At 41.6% G+C, this 24,438-nt stretch overlaps 1 protein-coding gene across 5 annotated transcripts in view; it reads right to left on the bottom strand.

Moving 5' to 3' along the window:
* Positions 1–479: 479 nt before the first annotated feature.
* ADGRB2 (adhesion G protein-coupled receptor B2) overlaps positions 480–24,438 on the bottom strand; it is a 399,447-nt gene continuing 375,488 nt past the window's right edge. For 2 of the 5 annotated variants that reach the window (XM_066575036.1, XM_066575039.1), the window contains 13 exons: positions 22,437–22,587; positions 21,162–21,231; positions 19,540–19,606; positions 15,571–15,656; positions 12,656–12,751; positions 11,533–11,704; positions 9,950–10,045; positions 6,647–6,725; positions 5,288–5,925; positions 4,949–5,020; positions 4,701–4,796; positions 3,157–3,213; positions 480–1,297 (listed from right to left, as the gene is read on the bottom strand). In XM_066575036.1, the coding sequence (XP_066431133.1) occupies positions 1,130–1,297; positions 3,157–3,213; positions 4,701–4,796; positions 4,949–5,020; positions 5,288–5,925; positions 6,647–6,725; positions 9,950–10,045; positions 11,533–11,704; positions 12,656–12,751; positions 15,571–15,656; positions 19,540–19,606; positions 21,162–21,231; positions 22,437–22,587 (1,848 nt within the window). In that variant the 3' untranslated portion in view covers positions 480–1,129. The remainder of the gene's footprint in view (positions 1,298–3,156; positions 3,214–4,700; positions 4,797–4,948; positions 5,021–5,287; positions 5,926–6,646; positions 6,726–9,949; positions 10,046–11,532; positions 11,705–12,655; positions 12,752–15,570; positions 15,657–19,539; positions 19,607–21,161; positions 21,232–22,436; positions 22,588–24,438) is intronic. The other 3 variants (XM_066575037.1, XM_066575038.1, XM_066575040.1) reach the window with 3 other exon arrangements.

Raw genomic sequence — 24,438 nt, 5'->3', positions numbered from 1 at the left:
AATTTTCTTAATTATAAAAAGACAGATGTGTAATTGTGGGAGAAGTGTACACAGAGGATCTGTCATCCTCCGAGGACCAACCGCTCTACATGGCCTGCTCAGTCAATACTACACATCATCCTATCTTTCCCATGTAGACCTGCTGTACATCTTCTTATATCACAAGTACTAGAGAAGGCTTGGTCTAATGTCAGAATGGAAACAATCACCACTAATAATAGATTTCCCCATTAATAAACTACGAGGATACAATATATGAGTATAAATAAATATCTGGTTTGGTAAAATGTCCATAAATGGAGATGCTGTAATATTACTTTTTTATGTGATTTGTCAGGTCTATCTTATTCTTTCACATTGCAGCCTGTCGACAGTTGTTTCACAGGGAAACAATTATATTACTAGAAGGAAAGGTCTAAATAGCATTATGGAGTAATTTGAAAATCAGAGAATAAAAACAACTTACCTCATATCACGTTTCAAAAGATTTTTTTTTATTTTTTCTCCTTTTTAAACAAATTCTAGGCATTTTTAAAACCCAGTGTCACCTGACCCCCTTTCTCACTGCCCCGTAGTTCAGTAATCTCAGCAAGGAATAAGATAGGCCAGTCCAGTCCAGTTTGGCTGACCTTTTTAGATGTCCATCAAGCTAGGTAATGCCCATCATCACCGCCTGGATAGGACGGGAGGCAGAGGAGGGGAGGAGGCAATAAAACTGGAAGAAAGTGGTCACTTGACAAGCAATGTCCAGGAAGAAGGACAGAGGAAGTTGTGTGACAGAACAACATATGTGTGTTTATAAAGAGAAGAAACAGCTTCTCGCTGTCTGGGGCCTCCTTACAATAAAGTGAAAAAGTGATCCTGGATGTACAATCCTGATATCAGAGAGATTCTCGGTCCATACAGTATATTGACCATCATTATTCCTTTTGTTTGCATCATTTCTGTTGACTTAGTTGTCTCATTTGGCATATATTCAAGTACATTTCCAGTGAGTACTCCATTAGCCAAGTGTAATCCTCTGTGGGCTGAAACCAAACACACCTTGTGACAGTTTCTCCGGTGTGTCAGTATGATCAGCTGGAGTCCAAGAGGTCAATAAAATGAATAGATAAAAGGGGAAAGTCTCTTATACTTCAGTCTGATAATCTCCATCTGACATATCCATAGATACACGTGGAGGCTGATCCCAGTCTACACAACGCAGGCCCAGGCGGTCATGGATCTGAGATGAACGTACTCTATAACTATCCCAAACCTTTTGATGAGAATGAGGGCCAGCCGGGCTTGTCTTTTCCTGAAAAGCCAATATCAAAGAGTAAAAGAGATGATACCATGATAAATTGTGCAAATATATCAATATGACAACAAAGGTCTCAGTATTGAACAGTCTAAATCATATTGTGCATCATTCGTATAACATTCATGAAGAATGATCCTACAGGTATATTGAATTACCTACATACATATCAATAATGCAATCTCCCATGAGTAGAGTATTTGTGGAGATCAGCGGATGATTATCTTGCACAAAGCCACATGCATGGACATATATTACAGTATCTATGGGTAAATGAGTCGTATCTAAGCCATCGCTTGCAATAAATACATTTCTATGACTATCAACTGTCAAGACACTAGTGAACGAATCAATGACTCCATAGACAAATATGATGATAACCAGAACTGCAAGGAAATCAATGAATGAAATGATTTTCAAAATAAATGCATTTGACCTAAGGAAATTGACAGATCACTCCAACCCTGAATTAAGGTAATGGTTGCATCATTCTACAATGGCATCAATTGATGAAGCTAATTCGAAGGTGCATCTTACTTTGATGAGTGTGTACATTAGACATGTAAGAAAATCAAACAGTCTTTCTGGCATTCAATCATCAATAAACATGTATTAAATACAATAGAAGACTGAGAGTTATGAATTAAACCTCTAAACAAAGACAGTTTAGTCTATAGTAAAGGCTCTCATACACTATAGGGTGTAGACTGCCGAACCAGCTGACAACAGTGGGACTAGACAACGTGCATGGGGCCACTCAACTTTCCCTCATCAGGGAAAGAAGAATAAAGGATGTTGAATTTCAACACCCAACCCTCTTGTTCCCCTGGACATAAGCTGTCTGGCAGCAACTTACCTCCCTGACACATGAATGCTCGTCCAAGGTGAACGTTCATGTATATGGGGTAGCTGTAGGAAACAGTATTGGCCAGCAATTGTTGAGGGTGTATGGACACCTTAAGTGTGAATTATGATGAATTTCCCACCCAACAGCTATACATTCATATATAAGAACATGTAACCTGGAGTGTAGTAAGTGAATGATAGTGTAAGGGGCTACATGTATCTACAAGCCAAAAAAAAGAACAATTCCAATTTATCTACAAAACTACAGAAAATCTTCAGTGTCTACAAAGGAATTCTGATGATGCTCTTGAATTACAGTTTTAACATGGACGTTACTATACATATACCTGTTCCCACTTTACTGAAAAACTATTATATTAAAACTTTATTTAATATGTAACTTCTTAAAAACTTAATTTTGGCAAATTACAGATACAAAATACCTCATGGAATATGAGGGCAGTAGATCATTTCATAGTGGGTCTTCTATAATTGCTCTTTTTTGTAATTAAAGTAATCTCTGATTTGCATTAATATTTTATTATCTTCAGGAGACAGAAATTATACCAAACCACCAGCTGGAGCACAAAACCATTATTCTTTAGGTTTCACACGCAAGAAATGTGTTGAAGGCTGTGTTTTGCAAAAAGAGGCCACTGTTAACAAATATCCCATTAGATGCTGTTTGGTGGAATACAAGTGATTGATTTATGTTACCCGTATGGTGAATTTAGCTGTTACTGCAGCTTAACACAAGAACAAGTATCAAGATGACTTTCAAATCAATCAAACACAATGACAACTTTGAGTGATTAAGAGTCTCCCTTTATTCTAGACATAACAACTCATCGGCTCCCATATTGTGTCACCGGGAGTTGTATTAATGTGCTCCATTATGCTGCATACAGTAGGTGCCAATAGGTCTGTACAAGACTGTAAAACCAGAGATCTGCACTAAAGGGGACAGCTCATATGTCTTTTATAATGCCCAATATTACATTATTACTCACGCTGGCTGAGGTTCTTTCCACTGCTCCTCCTGAGGATATACTCCAACGTTTGTCTCTCTGTATTACAAGCATTGAAGAAGGGTAAGAACAAGGTCAGCAATAAGAGGAGGCAAGCTTACAGGGTTAAGTACTCTGAAACCTACACTAATAGTATGACCTGTGCGATAGTATTCATATCAATGATTGTTAAAGGGGTTGTCCAAGGCATTTCAAAGAATGGATGCAAGTAGGTAATGTGATAAAATAACAAAATAAGTCCCAATGTCCGCGGGCAGATCTTTGCTGCAGAATGCAGAGCGGGATTTCGCAGCAGTAACCCTCCATAGCAGGCTATGGAGAAATTATTTTTCATGTACACGAGCATTCTCCATTTCACTGCGATTCCCGCACGGATGGCTTCCACTGAAGTTAATTCACATTGCGGACGAGCCTCGGATTCCACGGGAAAGCAGGAGTTTAAAAAACAACTACTAGGCATGTCGGACAGCCGACACTTCCACACACATCCGCAGTACAGAAGAATGAAGACAAGAACAGGTACACAGGGTTGCTGGCCGCTGGTATGGGCAGATTCCATGCGGGATTCCCCATGCGGAATCCGTGTGTGCCTGTGGACATGAGGCCTACTGACTGTTCTGCAGAGACATGCTACCCGCTTAGGACAGTATTGGCTACAGCAGTGATGTGCGAGTAGTCAGAGCATCATCACTGTTGGATAGCAGTGGAGACTTATTATTTTGTTATTTTGTCACATCCCCTTCTTGCAGTCAGTCTTTTAAATACCCAGGGCAACCCCTTAGAGAGAGGCATATATGCCTACCAGTGGAGAAACAGAAGTAGTACTGAACATAGTACTGAAGTTAAGCACAGTATAATTAGCAAAGATAAGAAGGATCACTGCTGGGGCATTATGGGCTCATAAACAAGACCATATTCAGGATCTGTATCATGAGGATACTAAATATGGTGCTAATGCACTTGCACACCACATAGTTTTTATATATTTCAGCATGCTCCTCCCCTAGAAGCACTGGTTTAATGCTTCTAGGGAACATACGGTGCAAGATACAGCACCTAATACAGAATAGTTCTGTGCAGTACTGCACTGTGCACTGAATTAAAGGCTTAAACGGTTGTGTGCACGAACCACATTAGGTATCATGGCTAGTGGGAAGTAATGGGCTGCAGACATGCAGATATATCTTAAAAAGCTAGAAGTAAAACGTCATGTGCTATGTGCTTCTTCCTGTTCTCAGAGATGTTTCATGCAAATATTCTGCCATTTTTTCATGCTAAATTTTGTACTAGATGACTGCATTTTATAGATGTCTATGAATGATGCTTGATTTAACATAGCAGGGCAAGCATATGACATTGTGGGCTCATAAATGATTCTGAAATGTCAATAGGCATAAAAATATTTCTCTGTGGAATAACTTGAACTCACATTTTACTGAAGTCAAAAGAAAATGGAAAAAGGCCCAATAATAAATCGTGTTACTTTTGTCCTCTAGGAAAGTAGAGTGAACAAATTATTAGCGCACCTTTGCACTGGCATCCCGGTACCTTTCCAATGTGTGGAACTTGCGGTTCAATTCATGATAAAGCTCTGAATGTCTCTTTCTTGTGTGCATCACCTTCTGCAAAAAGTCAACTATAGCATTAACATACTGCCACCCACACCTACCAGCCCCTGTTATCACTGTAGCGTTCATGTAATGAAATCATCATGCAATGCAGATCCCAGTGCTACCATGCAGGTGTGGGATTGAGTGCAGGTAAAAGTGCTCACCTCAAAGTCCATATCTGAGTATCTCAACCGCTTCCGCTGAGGGAGAAACACAGGGACAGGTTGGTGTGGTTTCTATGTGAGGAGGAAGAGAGAAAGAGAGGAAGGGAGGAAGATGGGTTTGAGAGAAGGGAGAAGGATGTACACACAAACACTGAGACTGCGAAGTGCCACAAGGAAGGACCATACTTGGAATAAGAGTAAAGGGGAATGACAATGAAATGTGATGAGGGAAAGGGCAGAATGACAGGTAAAGGGATTCTTTCGAGAATGATAAACTTGACAAGAACAAGGCAAGCAAGAAAAGCCCACAAAACCTAGAAGACTTCTTCCACCTCTCACCTCAAGGGACCCAACACTCAGAGATGGACCAGGCACCGTGCGGGGCATTGTACGACTCCGCTCATTCATCTCTGATGCCAAAATCTGACGGACAGAGGGTGGTTGTTTAAATGGTAATCCATACTGATGCTGTGCTGGAACATAGGGTGGAGTGAGATTGACATTAATATGGTCCACTGACAGGAAATTAGGATAACTATCCGTGTCAATCTGCTGGCGACTTTTCCCCAGTTCAGAAAGCTTCATGTTGAGTTTTCCTTGGTCCCGATTAAAAGGCTTGAGACTCAAAGTCCGTCTGGGGAGAACCATATACTCACTTTCCAGTGATGGCTCCTGAGGAGCATCCCCAAAGTCTAAAGGCCACAAATTTCCTTCTGGACACAAATAAAGGGGGCCACGCTCCAAATTAATCTCTTTTTTTGGAAGAGGTTCATTGAGCTCATTCACTTGATTATGTGTGATTTTGGGCACCTGCAGGACAATGCCTCCTGGGGAGGAGAGGTTTCCAGGAAGATGGGAGAAGCTGAGCCCATCAACACCTTTGTGCAGCTTCAAGTCATCCTCATCATCTAAAGATATTCTGGATAGAGCTCCCGTCACACTGGAAGGGTGACATGTGTTTAGTTCCTTAAAGAGAACTGAAACAAATAGAAAAAGAATAAAATATAAGAATTTCAAAGAATTGTTTCCGAATGTCATCTGACAGTATTCCCAGGGGTTCATTGGCAATCACTACTGAAGCATATAGGCCCACTGACATACAGTATAATAAGTCATCATCTGGAACAGGGAGCACATGTACTCTGAGATACAGTGATTTTACCCTTAAAATTTTTTGAAGTGTGCAATATTTGGACTAATGATTTACATCTTTAATTAAAGGAGGCAGAAAATCACTGCAAAAAGAATACCTCATAAAACCACATGATGCTTTGCTGTGGAAAATGAATCTGAAGAACTGACAGTATGATTGTGGTCACTTTTCAACTGCGGTCTGCTGCAGTGAATGAACTGCTGAGTATTGTTTGATTAATAAAATTTGAACAATTCCGAAGCTTTTTTTTCGACCGCAATTTTTTTAGTTTTATCTTTGAACCTCTGCCAAAAGTCTGTACTATAAATAACATTTGCCACATAATTGTCAGAGCCAATTAATTTTAATAGGTTTGCATTGAACTTCATTGAGTTGAACAGCGAGTGGAATACACAAGAGGAATTTTAACCAGAGCCTTCCAAGAGTAGCGGTTTTAGCTTACAGGAGTTTGATGGTGTCTTGACACACTGTCACTATTATAAAATCACATGCTATCACGTGGTAGCAAGGTAGACAAACTCTAGACAGATAGATAGTGTGCTCACCAGTTTCTCCGTGTGCTGTGTACCACGATCCTTTCTCATCAGACTGACAGGCCAGGTCCACATCCTTTTCAAAATCTGTCTATAAAAATGTATAAGCGATAAAGTGTAAAGTCAGTGTGTACAGATGGAACAATACAACAATGAAACACCCTGCTTTCTGTTATTAACAACATTGAGAATCCCACACACACTAGGACGCACAATTTATGTCAAATAGGGTTTACAGCAATGATGTTACGTATATGCTACAAACAGGGTTAAAAGGGTTTTGTAGTTTAAAACTATTGATCACCTATCCTCAGGATAGATCATCAATAGACGATCGGTGGAAATCCACTACCAGGGACAGCCACCAAACAGTTGATCTGAAGGAGCTTGCAACTGGCCGAAGTGCTCAAAGCGCCGTTTATTCTGCAGTGGCCCAGCATAGTAATGCAGCTCTATCCCATTCATGTTAATGCAAAAGAACTGCACTACTATAGTTACTACAGGCCCTCTAACACAATGATTATCGCTCAAAATTCACTCAAATGGATGAAAATGAGCAATATGGTTTTTAGGCTGGCATAAAATCCATCGTTTGATCGCTGGAAATTCTCTCAGTTTGAATGCAGTTTGTCTAGTGCTTCCAGCAGCCAGTGATGGCTTTGTTTTGCTTTGCATATTCAATGAGTGCAGTGTTTACTCAGTGGAGAGGTGAACAAAAGAATGCAATGGCCAGATGTTTGCTCAGCTGTGAGAAGTGTTTATGCAATACCAATCACCTAAACACACTCCCAGATGAGCAAACAACTCGTGGAGAAAAATACAGAAGATTAATTAGCTAATAGAGTGATTATCTGTGCATGTAATTTTATGTAAAACAATCGCTAAATCTTTCAATCTATGGGCAGTTTGAGCGATTATATTTGCGTGTAAAGGGTCCTTAAATCTTGTACCAATGCTTTGTATTATTTCTTTATACTATATTTGCATATATCAAAAAGTTATACTATTGAATATATGTTGTATGCATGACATATATGGACACCCCTGGGGGCACACTCTCACATACAATGACCTAGACGTTGTCCTGACCAGCCACATGTTATTTAATCCATCCAACCAACCCTGCTTGTGGAGATTAAATAAACACACAATGTTGTAATGAATCGTAAATCAGGAGAAGTTCAAATGTGACTGAAAATATAATACGCGATTCATCCAGGATATCTTTCCGGTCTCTACTTATAACACCATCTATGTCATCTAAGAATTCTAGCCCAAAGTGGTTATCATTACATTTCTACAATCTCACCAGATAGGACATTCTCTAAGTTCCATTACTCCAAACTTTATAAAACATGATGCATGGTCTGTTACCTTAGTAATTAGGTATTGCTATATCTTCCTTTTTACAGCGGCACAAGAAGCACAAAACCCTGCCTCTTATGTCTAACCCCAAATTCCAATACAAAAGCATACAAGCTGGTAAGATATTAAAGGGGTTGTCTAGCGCCGAAACGGGTTTTTGTTTTTTTTTAACCCCCCCCCTGTTCGGCGCGAGACAACCCCGATGCAGGGGTTAAAAAAACAACCCGCACAGCGCTTACCTGAATCCCGGCGGTCCGGCGTCTTCATACTTACCTGCTGAAGATGGCCGCCGGGATCCTCTGTCTCCGTGGACCGCAGGGCTTCTGTGCGGTCCATTGCCGATTCCAGCCTCCTGATTGGCTGGAATCGGCACGTGACGGGGCGGAGCTACACGGAGCCGGCATTCTACACGAGCGGCCCCATAGAAGACTGCAGAAGACCCGGACTGCGCAAGCGCGGCTAATTTGGCCATCGGAGGGCGAAAATTAGTCGGCTCCATGGGAACGAGGACGCCAGCAACGGAGCAGGTAAGTATAAAACTTTTTATAACTTCTGTATGGCTCATAATTAATGCACAATGTACATTACAAAGTGCATTATTATGGCCATACAGAAGTGTATAGACCCACTTGCTGCCGCGGGACAACCCCTTTAATACTGGTTTGCAATGATGTTTTCACAAAATAACAATAATGTGTGCAGAGTGGAGAAATTTGCAAAATGTGCGCTGAGGCCATACTAAGAAACTTACAGCAATTTTCAGGAGGTGAAAATTTGAGAACTGAAAAAGCCAATTAGTAGACATTAAAAAGGCAAAAACATCATAAAATATCATCTTCATTGAAAAGCACATTTTATACAGTGGAAGCAATCTGGGAGACATCTGTCGCTGTCATCCTATGGGAACATTTATGTCTGGTACATATTAGAGCTAAAAAGAGGCAATGATAAAATGTGTGTGATGACCACGTAGTGCACGCCACCGCCTGCCTACCTTAGGTTCAGAGGCAACCAGGGACATTATTTTATCTCAAGTGCTAAGTGGGCCCACTTATAAAATCTGTGCACTAGGCCATCCAACATATTAAACCAGACCTAGTGTTGGCTAAAAGGAGGGATTGTATCAGCAATACATATATATATACCACTAAAGAAATAAATAAAGATTATTATTATTATTATTAAAGGGGTTGTCTCGCGAAAGCAAGTGGCGTTCAGCACTTCTGTATGGCCATATTAATGCACTTTGTAATATACATCGTGCATTAAATATGAGCCATACAGAAGTTATTCACTTACCCACTCCGTTGCTGGCGTCCCCGTCTCCATGGCTCCGTCTAATTTCAGCGTCTAATCGTCCGATTAGACGCACTTGTGCAGAAGGGTCTTCTCCCTTCTGGTCGGTTCGGGCACGAGCGGCGTTCTGGCTCCGCCCCCTTATACACGTCATCACATAGCTCCGCCCCGTCACATGTGCCGATTCCAGCCAATCAGGAGGCTGGAATCAGCAATGGACCGCACAGAGCCCACGGTGCACCATGGGAGAAGACCCACGGTGCATTGTGGGTGAAGATCCCGGCGGCCATCTTTGGAAGAAGTTTTATAAGTTGATGAAACGCTAGAACGGTGAGTAGAAACCTTCTTTAAAAGCCATTTACACTTGTGCATAGTAATGTTTGCTTTAGAAGGGGGACTGGGCAAAAAAAATTTTCACTTTTGCCTCGGGAAACCCCTTTAAATGACAACATTCACAAATATTACACACGATTTCCAGACAAATATCACTATAGTCAAGTGGTAAACAATAAAAGACCTAAACATTGATCAAAATATATAAAGTTCTTAACATACACTGGAGTTTTTCTCTACCATGCCTGCTATAAGATTCCAGGTCTAGACTTCATTGTATAAAATCTATAGAGCCTTTTGGTGAAGTATACAATAAATTACCATGATTTGAAGTTGACCATTCTTGCAGGAGTTTGGAGAATCTTCATTTTCATCACTGTGGCACCCTCCCATTTGGCATTTAACTACTTCTTGAACCTGTGGACACATGTAGAAAGACTACACTGAGCAAGTATAGTACATTTAACTCGCCTCTACATCATTTGCTAAAAAGAATGGATACCCATTCTAGATGAAACAGAACTTCAGAGGATTTAAGCACCTGAGTACCGTTGTGTCTGGTTCAGTATATGTATATACCACTGGCGTAACTATAGGGGATGCAGGGGATGCGGTTGCACCCGGTTCCAGGAGCCTTAGGCTGGGTTCACACAGGGTGGATTTGCCGCGGTTTTGCCGTGCGGAAGTTCGCCACGGCACATCCGCCCGCGGCCGCTAATCTCGGGATTAGCCAGCCATGTGGACGAGATTTCTCAGAAATCTCGTCCACACAGGACGGCCAATCCACTGCGGTAAGTCCGGCTGAAACCGCGGCTGCTGCCGCCGCAGCCGCGGTTTCAAAAGATGCAGCATGTCTATTTACTTTTACTTTTTTGTTTACTTTCGGCGCGGCCACGCTCTCCTCTATGGGAGTGCCGGCCGCAACGGAAAAGCGAGTGGCAGGGCCGCTTCAAAGCCACCGCGGCTTTTTCCGTGGCGATTCTCCCGGCGGAAATATCGCGGTTTTTGCTGCGGCCAAACCGTGGGATTTCCGGCGGGAATACGCCCCGTGTGAACCCAGCCTTAGGGGGCCCATAAGGCCTCTCTTCTCCATATAGGGAGCCCAGTACTATGAATAAAGCATTATAGTTGGGGGCTCTGTTACAGATTTTTTATTGGAGCCCAGGAGCTTCAAGTTACATCGCTGGTATATACCTACTAATGTGCTCCGCTTAAGATGAGAGGGTCTCCATGGTAATATTACCCATTGTGTTGCAGAAGAAAGACATTTTTAACAATATATATATTCAATGATCAGTGGAATTTTTAAAGTAGTGAGGCAATGAGAAAGATCTCCATTGAGCCATGTCTTCAACAGGGGATACATTAAGGTACGTACAAGATTGAATAGCCTTACAGCAAAAATCAACATGTGAGCGCCATACTCCTACAATAGGGGGGGGGGGGGCACTGTGCTTGTTTTTCCTGTACCCCTCCCATCCCATGCAGCATAGAAGGCAGTGCAGTCCTCAGGCCAGTTAATTCTCTATTGTTTGGTAATGTTGTGATGCCTTGGAAAGAAGAAGCCCTGGGCAGCATCTCACCCCTCACTGTGAAGAGGGATAATAGTAACATAAGATGTGTCAGACCACTCAGCAAACGCAGCGCTACATCCATGGTATACAGTATAAGCCCCAGGTTGGAGTAAAGTACTTATCATAATAACAATAAAAATAGGATGCATATGTGTATTGTAAAGCATAGGTGTTTATCTTAGTGCCTATCCACAAGCTGTTTGCATAATTCATGATCAGCTAACACAGTAGTCTGATGTTCTATGAACTACTAATTATCAGATGCAACACAGCTAGATTTGTTTTCAAGACATTGGAAGAAAGTAAAGAGTATTGATGGAAAGTTCTCACCTCCCGGCGCAGGAAGCAGTGCACTGTAATGATCACACAGCCTTGAACAGAATTGAATACGGCAAACAGCACTTGGAAGAGGATGGATCGGCGGTCAGTCATAGCCAAAACTGCAGACATCCACGTGAGGGCAAGCAGAGGAAGGACCACACAGGAGCTCCAGAGAGACGCCCTATTGTTAAGGGAGTGGAGACACGGTGCGAAAGAAAGGGTATAGAAAGAAAAAGGAAGAGAGACATAGAAATAAGATAGTGGTGAAAAGAAAGGTATGAAGAAAGACATGAATGATTGAAAAAGTATAACAACATAAGTGGGATGATTGGAAATCAAAATATGTTAGAAAACCAGAATCAAGAACAATGAAAAAAAAATATGTGTGACAATGCAAAAAGTAAGGAGACAGAAAGTATGGGGGGAAAAAAAATGAAACGTAAGAGTAGTTAGAAAGGAGAGAAAGGTTAGAGAAAATGGAAAGCCATGAAGAGCAAGGCAGTGGTCGGTAACACAATAAAATGCACAGCAGCATGAAGGGAAATGCAAGTGGTGTGGGTAAGGAGAGATAAAAGATCAAGAATCCCAGGTTAGGTGTGTGCAGATGCACTCCTCACAATTTACTTTTGTGAAGGCTTCTATGACTGTATGGAATAACTCCTACTCTCAGGGTAATGTGGGGAGGTGGGAGAAGAGTTATTCTAGTTGTCACCATGGGTGACGTGCAGATAAAAAGGTGGAGAAGGATTTTATATCTACAGATAAGCAGGTACGTGTGGGAGGACAAGAGACTAGGGACAGGCACATTAATTCAAGACTTCAGTACAGGGAAGACATCATGCTGTGCAGATGATAAATGACATATGGTGAGTCCCATACCAATACATTGGGAAAGGCTCCATCCTCAAAGGAGAGTAATAAAACAAAAGCTTTTATTATGTGAATGCTATGGAAGGGATGGCATCCAGAGTTCAACTTCTTTTAACAGTAGAGTGCCACAGCTGACATTATATGGCATATATGGAAAAGGGCTGACGTGTATGCCAGTATAATTTAGTATGTGTGTATTATACGGTATGTAATGATGCTTTGGTGTAGCTGCAAGAAGGGCAGGAGAGGAGAAAAGACTAACACAGCATTGTTGGCAGTAGCTGCAGATAGTTTTGCGCTGGGCAGCACTCCACAAGTGGAACATATCAGCGGCAGGTTCCTGCAGGATATCTCAATTCTGCAACACCACATCACAATAAGCCAAGACCATGCAGAATAGTGAGGATTTAGTGGGAAAAAAAAGAACCAGAGGGAAAAATAGAAATATTTTATAGCAAGGTGAGGAATTGCCAAATGTTGGGTCCAAAGAGCACAAATGCAGACAGATTGGCAGATAAGTAGTTTTTTTTTATATATAGGGAAAATTAAAAAAGGTGATACAAAATAACACAAAGGCACATAACACATATTGTGTGTTTTCATGCAAAAAGATGTCATTTTTTATGCATGCATAAAAGAAGACACGTTTACACATCAATATAAAATTTATCATACAGAATTAGAATTACAAGGGGGATGAAGGAGGTCAGGTTGGTGGGTAAAGGCAGGAGGGAGCAGATATGAGGAATGCAGAGACAGAAGGGAAATGCCACAGGAAGGGGGGGGGGGTATGGGGCACACAGGAAAGAGATAATAGAGCGAAGATGGGAGAGAGAAATAAAAGGAAGTGTGTTAGATCAGCTCTGAACTGGCAGGAGGCAGAACCTGGTTAGCATGAGATGGATACAAGGAAGGGGAACCTCCATCACCTCTACCCCATTATGTATTTTAGCCTAGCTCATCTGTGCCCCTCTCCAGATGCTATTCCCCCCCCATATAACCAGTTATATCATCCAGTAATATCTGGAGAGAAACTGCTATACTTTCTAGTATGCAACTGAATTCTGCTTTTTGGATCAATTGCAACTGTATAAATGATCTGGGACCTGTGACCCATGAGAAGCATTTCACTGAAGGGGTGGGTGGTACATTGCACTTACACACAGCAACAAACATTAACACACAAAACACACATTGACACGGGACATACAATTAGCAACTCCAATATAAACTTTTCTGCAAGTGTGAACCTGCACATTTCTTTCTATAGCAGAGCAATCTAAGTACAGTACACCTCTGGAGCATGCCCGCTACATATCATTAAACATGCCCACAAACTTCTATGCTGGAAGTAATTGCCAGGAAGAAAATATGCGCTATGCATTGTTTGGCTTGTAATCAATAAGCTATGCGGTCATATAACCAGGCAGCGCCCCATCAAAGGACAGGTCATTCCAGACCCATGACTCGACATGTGAAGGTTGGATTTATGGGCATTGTTAATTAATTTATTAGTTTAGGAAAGTCCTTGCCCAGTGTATTTTTTTATATTACTGCACTTTAATCATGTGCCGTGTGAAAAACAGGACAAAGACTGGACACGCATACTTAATTCCTTAGCGTATTTATAGGAAGTTGGATAGAAAAAACTCATGGTGGGCGAACATCTAAGATGCAGCCATTGGCTTTATATCATGCTCTTAGGATGATAAGAATGTTAGTAAGGCAGTTAGTAAAGAAACTCATGCCATGACTAGGCTTGAAGTTTGTTCAGCGGTGAATGTATAGTCAATGTAATTATGATATGGTAAAGGCTCCATTCCCATCATGATGCACTGTTGGCATATAGGAGATTTTCCTGCTCCATACACTTATACGGCACCACATATGTGACCAAAAGACTTTAGGACATTGTATTACAAGATCATTGTGTTGTGCTGCTCAGGGGCGTAACTATAGAAGATGCAGGGGATGCGGTTGCACCCCGGCCCAGGAGCCTTAGGGGGCCAATAAGGACTCTCCTTCCATATAGGGAACGCAGTACTATGAATAAAGCATTATAGTTTGGGGCTGATATATATATATATATATATATATTAATGAAAGTAGGGGGATAGCTTTATGCTAAAACACTACTGCCAAGCACAGTAGATTTCCTACATCATATTGTCAATGGACTGAAATAGGCAACGTTCCACTTAGCGGCTCCAACACCATTCAAGGTTCTCACAGAGCTAACTTTATCATCATTTGCTGGAAGACGTTAGAAGGTGATAAGAATTAGAGTAATTAAGAGTGTTTTAAGGGACCTGATATAAAAGAAGTCATACCTTTTATTGCTAATTTTATAGCTTACAAAATAGATATATTAACATGCACTAAAATCGTTTTAAAATGCATTATGCCATTAGCTATTTCCTTATTACGCTTGAAGTGAGAAAGCAAACACTGAATAGTGTTCTGATTAATATGAAAAAAAATCTTTAACTTAAGAAGAAAAGAGTCAACTGCAGAAATTCTAACAATAGCGCCAAAACATTTACTGCTACTTAAAGTGCATCTGTCACCAAAAAGGTGAACCAATCCTTGGTATACCCTTAAAGAGCTGCAGCAGTTGGCACTACTGGCACCCAGTAAATAGTTCCAAAATTTCCAAATAGGAAAAGGTAGGCAGTGCTAGGAGGAACAATGGCGTGATGCCATACACACTACGTCCTCTACTCAACCAAAACTGTCACCGTTGAATGAAACAGTGGACGCAGTTACTAAAGATTTGGGTAATTTATCCAGTAGTATAGATGATTAGATGATAGTCCCTGTGCTTTAAATTGCTTGCTTAGGGTAATAGACTGAGTTGACAGGAGCAAATAGTAGCCCCTTTCTGCAGCGTGAAAGAATTGTCTTTGTGCACTTGTAGCACACACCAATTCAACTACTTTACTGATATCTGTAGTTGGCCTATCTGGGACCGACACACTTTAATGAACAGTGCAGATATACACCAGCATCACAGACAGACACTAACATTAGAAGGATACGGAAGATATCCTCAGTCAACACACACATTGCAAAACAGATCCATCAACATAACACATGGAGGAATATGCCAAGACATATACAGCAGGATCACAAATGCAGGTTTAAATGCTTTATAGGAAAACAGAGAAATGCACTCACCCTGCTCTCTGCTTTTTGGATTTGTCCGATATACCATCCCGAGACATTAGTTTATTGAAGACAATTATGCCAATCAGCATGTTCACCTATGAAACAGAAGTCAGCAAAGTATGAAGATCTATGAAAACAGCTGTCTGGGAGGTGCTTGGGTTTGACTGCTTTGTACCATTGATATCAAGTAACAACACTTTCTCAAGTCATCTCAGGCATACACAATGTGGAAACATGGGGCAGTTAGTAAAATGCCATTCCTGATCTAATAGGGTGACTGTCATAAATGCCCCTGTTGCTGGCTTTGTAGGGGCACTATGAGAGGTGCTAAAACTTGTGGGGCTCTGGCATAAGTTTCAGGTCTTTTTGCCTGACACTTATGCAGTAATGTTAGCTGGCATAAGAGGGGTGCGTGGGTGGGCCACTGTTTGTTACTATTATGGAGACACAATAGGAACAATCAAAAAAGATAAGTAAAAATCTGCTGCTGCTGCTGCTGCATGTATGTATGTTTGTTGTATGTGAGGGGTGGATTGCGTGTATTGAAAGTAATGTCATATATTGCCATAAAAGAACAATTAACAAACTTCCCCTTGGAGGTCTATATCAGATTAACTAATCACAGTGGGACTCCCCTTAACAGCTGTTTGTGGTGGGGATTTTGTCATTGGAAGAGGTTCCAATTAGAGAGAGGTTCCAATTAGTATCCTATGGCTGGAATCCTACCAATGCTTCTGCTAATGATCATATACTTAGGGCCCTTTTACACAGGACGGCTGTTGGGCACCTCAGCATGCGAAAGTTGTCCCCGTGATAATCGCTCATGTGCTTTCATACAGGAGCGAGGTTCACTCACTGACGGGAGGAAGGCGGGTGGGAGCGATCTCCAGCTCACCCACCTTCATTCACAGTAAACATGCCACTGTTCATAGATGAACGGCAGCCTGATTATACAGGCCGATCATTGTTTGATTTTTTTGTCTGCAGAAACTGAATTGTCATTAGTTGTTCAGTTGCAGTGGGCATTAACATGGCTTGATCATCGTTCATATTCTGGTGATCCAACGAGAATCTGAATGATGATGTAAAAGGCCCATGTAAAAGTGCCCTAAGTGCCAACATAGTCTGCACCTCCCACTCCCATTTTAAAGACTTTTCCCGAGCTGCACCAGTTCTCTGGCATGTGCTACCTCAAACAATTAGCTTAGTTTTCAACAGCCACAATTTTAAGTGTACCATAAAACACATCTTTTTAGGGCAGGCCTATGACATTCCCTAATCTAACTGTTCCCTATTTATCCCATTTCTGCATTCTCCTTCAGAACCTGATCACCATATTCACCACACCCCATACACAGCCTAATGCACTTATTATTTGGACATATATAGATACTGCCTGATGAATAACTCTTAATGTACACTACCCTATTTATTTGTAAGAGAGCTGGACCACTGTATAGAACAAGCACTGCTACCTCTTCTATCATCCCTGTTTCCTCATAGATTGCAAGCTCTGTCGAGCAGAGCCATCACTGCTAAATTTGTCTGTTCATGTATACTCAAATTAAAAAAAAAATATATATATTATTATTATTATTAGCAGTGGTGCCAATTTACTAGCAATCCACAGTATGTCATACACTCGCTATTCCTCCAGTGCAGAGGACAGTGTTGCTTGCCCTTCAGCCCATAAGGCAGCACACAGAGTCCCTTTGTGTGTCACCATATTGCATTATTTTACAGAAATAATCTGAAAAAGCAACAGTTCTATAATACAGCACCAATGCCCCGAAGTATTTAGTTAAGATTCATATGCAAACCACCAAAAAATAGGTTCCATAGGGAATCAGAAACATACAGAGGCAGAGTACAGTGGGGCCCTATAGACTGCAATGAGTGGGATACTACAGCTCCATAAAACGCAGAGCTATAGTACAATGTGAATGAGCCTTAGGACTCATGTCCAAGAGCGTATGGGCAGCGAGTGTACTATGCAGGCCTGTGTATCTCACACATGCGGTCATGAGCAGTGTGACTCTGACTTTTTTTTTTTAATTCCCCGCTCAGGGATCCGTATGAATTACCACCCATACACAATGTATTGAGTAGGGACAGTGTATCTTATGCTGCCAATACAAAGGTATATGGTTCACGTCGAGAAATAGAGTATGCTGCGATCTTTTTCATGTGCGCACCTACACGCTCATATAAATGGATCAAAGAAAGTCCATTTACTTTCATTGACTCCATTCACCTTGTATCACGCAGGCATGCATCGCACATGTAATACGCGGTGAAAAAACACCTGTGGACATGATAACAAAGACTATGGACGTGAAATGAAAATGTGACTGGAGTTGCAGTTTCTGATTAGATTTTACTATTTACAGTAAGGCATGTTCCGCTTAATTGTTTGTAGACATGTGTAGCATAAAACAAAATAAGGGCTCATTCAAATCAGCACTAGGGGTTTCCATTTTCCAGCTTCATTTGGGGAGCAGGAAAACAGCAACCCTTGGCTGAACGGAACCCTCATATGATGGAACCAAATGGTGTCCATGTGGATTCTGTCTGGCCAGCTGGAATTTCGCTAAATTTCACAAGACAAACTAACGTTGCATGCAGTGCTATTCTGTCCTTTTTTTTCTAGTGGAAATCATCAATGGAGGTTCCAAACGGAACCCCAGACACTGATGTGAAAGAACCCTGATGTGTGCTGTAATGGTATTTTAGAGAATCCATTGCAGTAAATATTTTATCAGAATGTGAGCTTCACATCCAACTATTTCAAGTTAAACTGTATAAAATTGCCTATTTGTCCTCACAGCTTTACACATTTGACTTTTGTATTGGCTTCTGGCACAAGAGGCAGCAAATATACACAGTAAGTCTACAGCTTTCGGGATTTTAACATAATAATTGCGGTGGAAAGGCAGAATGTAAAGTCTGTATTTAATATAACGTTTGTAGACTTTTAAAATTTGCCAGTATTCAACACTCAGAAGTTCAGAGGACTCCTTTGTGTTCTCTTCCTTATTTGATCTTGTAATCATTCTCTGCTGCAAACATAACAAAGTTGATTTATGATAATTATTGCAAGAAATAATGTGTAGGTGTTGCCCTCGGCAGCCAGATTGTTTACTGGATTCATTTTAGTCTGTCACCTGCAATAGAGAAAATACAGCTAGATGTTGTGCCATACATCATGCTTTGTGCCTGCACTACTATGCATAAAAGATCCCCAACGTACAGACATTGCAAATTCAAGGAACTTTGCATAAATCTATAGTACAAGTGACTATAAGAAACTTTGTAGGATATCTTACTACAGAAAAATGCTTCTTTCCGCACGTATAATATCAGACACTTCTTCTCTACCCCCCCCCCCCCCCCCCCTTCATTATCGCTTGCCTTCTGAACTGGCCATTCACTCAGAAATACTATTAAAATCCATTTCAAGATGAATCAGCTCACTGAAGGGTCTGGTTACATGCTGCCCAATAAAGTCTATGAAAAAGGAAGTTGGACAAGAAAGCTTCTGGTAAGTGAGAGCAACACGCGAAGACAGAGCTGCAGCTGGATTCACAGCTATACTGCTCAGTATTGCTGTATAATGTCCTCCATGCTGCTTTTGAGCATGTGATACAGGGAGGTAGAGGAACAGGATCTCCTCTTCTCAGTATGTTTTGTATATGGGAGACATCATAGCAGTCTCTACCCAGTAGCTCATGGAAAACTGACAATTAAAAAAAAATTCATATAGAAGTCATATAATGGTCAGACTGGTTTTAGGGCAAATTGAATAAAAGAAGGATTCATTAGACCTAGCACCGCTGCTTCAGTTCTCCCTGCCAGATTTTGTTTACCTGGCTGCAGCGATGACATATTGACAACAAGTGACTGCTAAAGCCAATCACTGATCTCAGTAGTGCTTTTTCATGGAAGAGATATAACATACATCAAGAAAATGGTACTTACCAGAACAATGACTGCTGCTGGTCCCACAAAAGCATAGAGCAGCCCACCTTCCAGAGACAACCAGCAGCTGCAAATCACAGAAACAGAACTTGACAATGATAAAGGGACAAAAAGTAGGAATTTCATGCTAATAAATTATTTACATTATGTTAACATTATGGGGGAGATTAATAAAAAATATTCCAGAACTTTGGTGCACTTTTCGCCAAAATACTGATGTACATGTCTTGCACCACATTCTATTAACTGTTTGAGACATTTTTAAGCCTTGCTCGATAATAAGGCGTGGCTAACCAAGAACGGAGATCTGGCTTATCAGTAGAGGGGAGTGGGTTAAGATGTAGTGGTGTTAACAGCTTTCTTTTCTTACTGTGGATACATCAACAATTCATATCCTTGCCCTGATCCATTCTTGGCATGATTACTGCAACTCGTTACTGATCCGTCTTCCCCTCACTAAACCCTCCCCTCCCCAATCTATTCTAAATGCAGCAGCCAGGCTCATATCTTTACCCAACCACCCCACTGATGCCTTCACCCTGTGCCAGCCACTACACTGGTTGCTCATACAATATAAAATACACTTTAAACTCATCTCTCTCATCCATAAAGCTCTTCACAGTGCTGCACCACCCCATATCTCCTACCTCATCTTTGTCTACAATTCTACAATTTTGTCTACAATTTGTTGTCCATTCTGCCAATGTCCTTAAACTTAGTTCCTCTTTAACATGAAACTGCCACTCCCATCTCTAAGATTTTTTGGGAACTGCACCAGTTCTCTGGACTGCAGTGTTTCAGACAAATCAGGTTAATTCTCAACATGCACAGTTTTGGGATATGTATAGAGGGAGATCAGGGGTTAATCCTGCTCCATACAATGCGGATGCCGACTGTTTCTTACAGCTGACACCCGCCCGCAACAGCTCCGATAAGCAATGCCACTAATCGTAGCTGTTAAATGCTGCTGTCTGTTCTTACAGCAGCATTTAAATGCCCCAATCGATGTTTGGGGGCTTCTGCACTGTCCCCTGCGTTAAGGTTGCGGGGTGCCGTGCAGTTGCCATGGCAGATGGGGGCCTGGCTGTGGCATAGCTTGATAGATTGCTTGTCAGATCACAGTATAATGTAATGCTATGGTTTGATGGCTCCTCACAATATAATGTAGTGCAATTACATCATATTGCTGGAGCGATCAAACCATTGCAAGTTCCTCTCCCCTATGGGCACAAAAAAAAATGTAAAATTAGCTTTAAAAAGTTTTAAGTAACATAGTATGTTAGGTCGAAAAAAGACATTTGTCCATCCAGTTCAGCCTATTGACCCCCAATGTTGTTCAAAGGAAGGCAAACCCCCCCCCAATGAGGACAAGGGGCAGGGAGGGGGGTGGAAGCTTAGCTCTGCCCCCTCCCATTGCAAACGGACGGAGGGGAGGAGAGAGGAGGTGAGCCGGCAAGGGGGAAGAAAGGGGGAATACTTCCCCAGGCCCCACGGTATTGCGCCTTGACGTATATGCACCGGGCCCTTTGCCGTTCAGGCGTTTTTACGGCACCGACGGGCGCACGTAAAACGCCTATGGACGTGCACATAGGCCCTAAAGAAGACATATTGCATTAACTTACTAATGAGGGGTCCCATATCCTTTTGTTCTAGTAAAACCAACAGAAACTGCAACCACAAGAGCTGGTAACCCTGGGGAAGTGAGAGGAAGAAATTATTAGTGCACTCACTAGAATAACATGACCATAAGTATTTGTGCCAGGGTCTGTATATCTATGTACGCACACATTTACAGTTTAAGGTGTACATGACTTACTGCATGCAGTATTTTTTTTTATCATCAAATCTTCACTTTCTAGCACAATGAAGGGATTAAACAGGATTAAATTGTTTTGCGACATGCTGGTTGTTGCTGTAGGAGTGCAGCTGTCAATCACACCGCTCAAGATAATGATCAGAAAGAAACTCTCTCTATAGCTATAAATATGTATATATATATATATATATATATATATATATACATATATGTATATAATTATATATAGATAGTTATACTTATATGTTGTGGTACTGGAAGTGCATTTAAACACAATTATTTGAAAACTGTACTAATATCTGCATAGCGGTGCCATAAGTTTGAATTCGTCTGCACATCAACTTCTATTGTAAAGGGAGAGAAAAAACAGCACTACTATATCATTTATTTGGATGCAGACCAGTGTGCCAAGCTATGTTATTTGTTACAAGTATCAAGACCTGAACCTATCAAGTGTATACTAAAAGCAGTAAAATACAGCCTGTCAGGCTAAAAATGCAGTCAAATCTGCAGGCAGCAAGTCCTAGAGCAGGAGAAGCTGAGGATATTGATGAAGACTTTTGTTGGAAAAGAATCCATATAATTAGACTTTTATTAATTGAAAACTCTGCTAATGTTGGGCTTAGGAGTCCAGTAGGCGGTCCTATCACCGATTGACAGCTTTCCATGTATAAATGTTCATGCAGAGAAAGCTGTCAATCACTGAGCGGACTGTCTACTGAACTCCTAATGCCAGGTTATACAGAATCTTTCCCCATACAACTATATATCAATCTGTTCAGTTTCTCCTGCTCTCTAACATACTGCTTTCAGATTGGACTACATTTTAAACCTGACAGGTTCCCTTTAGAGTATATCATAAGGGTCCAGGATGCAATGATTTGTACTTTATGGTCATGGACAACTAAGCAAGTCTGTTAGTGTAATAACCTGCATACAGCAGCCAAAATCTCTGCTTCGGGAACCCTTGTGTGTATGGCTTGGGAGAAAAGGAGATATAAAGCTTAGCCCTAGTCAAGCCATTTTTAGATGAGTGCTTAAAAATGCTTGTAGTGAAACCCAAAATGAAAATTGTGCTTACCCCACCCCAGGCACAGAAAGCGTTTACGGACCAGACGTGTCCTCATTTGCCCAATGACAGCCAGGTAGGACTGCCAGGCCTCCGTTAGCACCCAGCAAAAAGAGGAAAGAAAGAAAAAGTGCAAGAAAGCAGCGATCAAAGCACAGACAGCCTGCAGGGAGACAGAGAGCAGTATTTAGTACAGGAGTGGGTTAGGTTTATTCGTTCATAGGCATTTTTCTTTCTGTCTATGTCTTTTAACAAACCAAGCTGAAAGAGGAGCTATAGAATTCTTTTTCATTTAACTTGGGCCTGCGGCTACTGCTCCAAATGTCTTAAATGTAATCTTAACATCCATCCATATAAAACTTAATAGTTTCCTTTTTCTACTACAAGCTAATAAAGTCATCTATTCATTTGTAGGATGTTTACTCCGATACTCTTCCTTTTAAATACAAAGCTTGGGTAACTACCTTTCATACATAATTACCTTACATTATTCCCATTATTTGCCTCTTCGGTCCAGTTACATTTTGGTTTATAACAGTTGCATGTAATGAAGTCTACCTGAGTAGCGGACCCTCTGGGCTGCTAACGGCTTTGGTTTAGGGTTAAACAGAGAGTGAACTCTAAGAGATTGTGTGTTCTGTACTCTTAAAGGAGTGTTTCCATCTTCTTGCTTTAGCTCCTGTGGCTGTTACTTCTCTGGGCGGAGCCTCACCTACTGATTGACAGCCTGAATGTGCCAACTCCTGAATAGTCGGAACTGTTATCTCTGTGATTTCATGGAAATCACATTTATGTACAATTTAGACTAAACGACTGCACCACTGCTGACATCACCAGTAAGGCCGTTGGTGCTCATGCAGAGCGTTTAGACAGGCAGGGATCACTGCTGGATTGCAGGCTTCTCGCTCAGCACTGCACCTTCTATGTGGAGCAGGGAGCATATATACACTCTGCAAGAATCGCGCAATCCAGCAATAATTTTATGCTGACTGAAAGTCAGCAACAGTGAAAAGTGAACAAATGGTAAATTATTCTTTTGCATTTACACGGGACGATCATTGCTCATTTTTGCTAGTTTGAACCAATTTTGAATGATAATCGTCCCATGTTAATGGCCCTTTAGAGCTGGGACAATGAGAAGTTCTGCAAACAGAAAAAATCTATTGGCCTCCATAAAAGGGCTGCTGAGCTACTAAGCATGCTCAGAAGCTGTCTCAAAGCTCTTTCACACGAGTGTATATCAACCGCTGTTTTCACGGTTGGCCGATATATGCTACGATCTGAGGAGTAGAAAATCTCGTGAATCTAACGTTTGTGCGCCAGTACAGACGGCATGGACCTGACGCATTTATGCCGAGGCCAGCATTCCGTTGCCCCTTCCCTCGCTAGCTCACTTCATCTCCCCTCTGGCTGTTTGCAATGGAAGGGAACGGGGTGGGGGCTAAGCTAAGCTCTGCCACTCCCCTTGTCTACAGCCAGCAGGAGGCTTAGCTCCGCCTTCACCGCCTGCTACTGCAATATGCCTCTGCCCCCTCCTATTGCAATCAGCCGGAAGGGAGGAAAGAAGAGGGAGGGAGTTTAGCACTCACACTGCTAAACTCCCTCCCACCTCCCTTCTCTGCCCACTGTCATTGGCTCCCATAGGAGTCCATGCAGCGGCCAACGTATTCCAGCCCGAAAGATAGTTCCAGGACTATCTTTTCGGCCCGACGTAAAAACGCCCAGTGCTATATTGGCCGGCCGGGCACTTTTATGCCGTGGGAAAACGGCCATGTGATCTGATGCATTGAAATCCAATGCAGCAGATCGTAGTGTATATCGGCTGACCCTGAAAACAGCGGATGATATACGCTTGTGTGAAAGAGCCCTTATTGAGATAAATTGCAGACCGGGGCTGGGTGGTGGTTGGTCTCCTTGACAATCAGTTCTATACATTGTGAACTCAGAAGATATTTCAGCAGCGCTGCGCTTTGGACGCAAGAAGCAAATTGGTAAGCTGTTTAATTTCACTTAT

Source organism: Eleutherodactylus coqui, chromosome 1 (assembly GCF_035609145.1).
Source record: "Eleutherodactylus coqui strain aEleCoq1 chromosome 1, aEleCoq1.hap1, whole genome shotgun sequence".
Lineage (NCBI taxonomy): Eukaryota > Metazoa > Chordata > Amphibia > Anura > Eleutherodactylidae > Eleutherodactylus > Eleutherodactylus coqui.
Note: the sequence above shows the minus strand (reverse complement) of the source record. Positions and strands in the feature narration are given on the sequence as shown.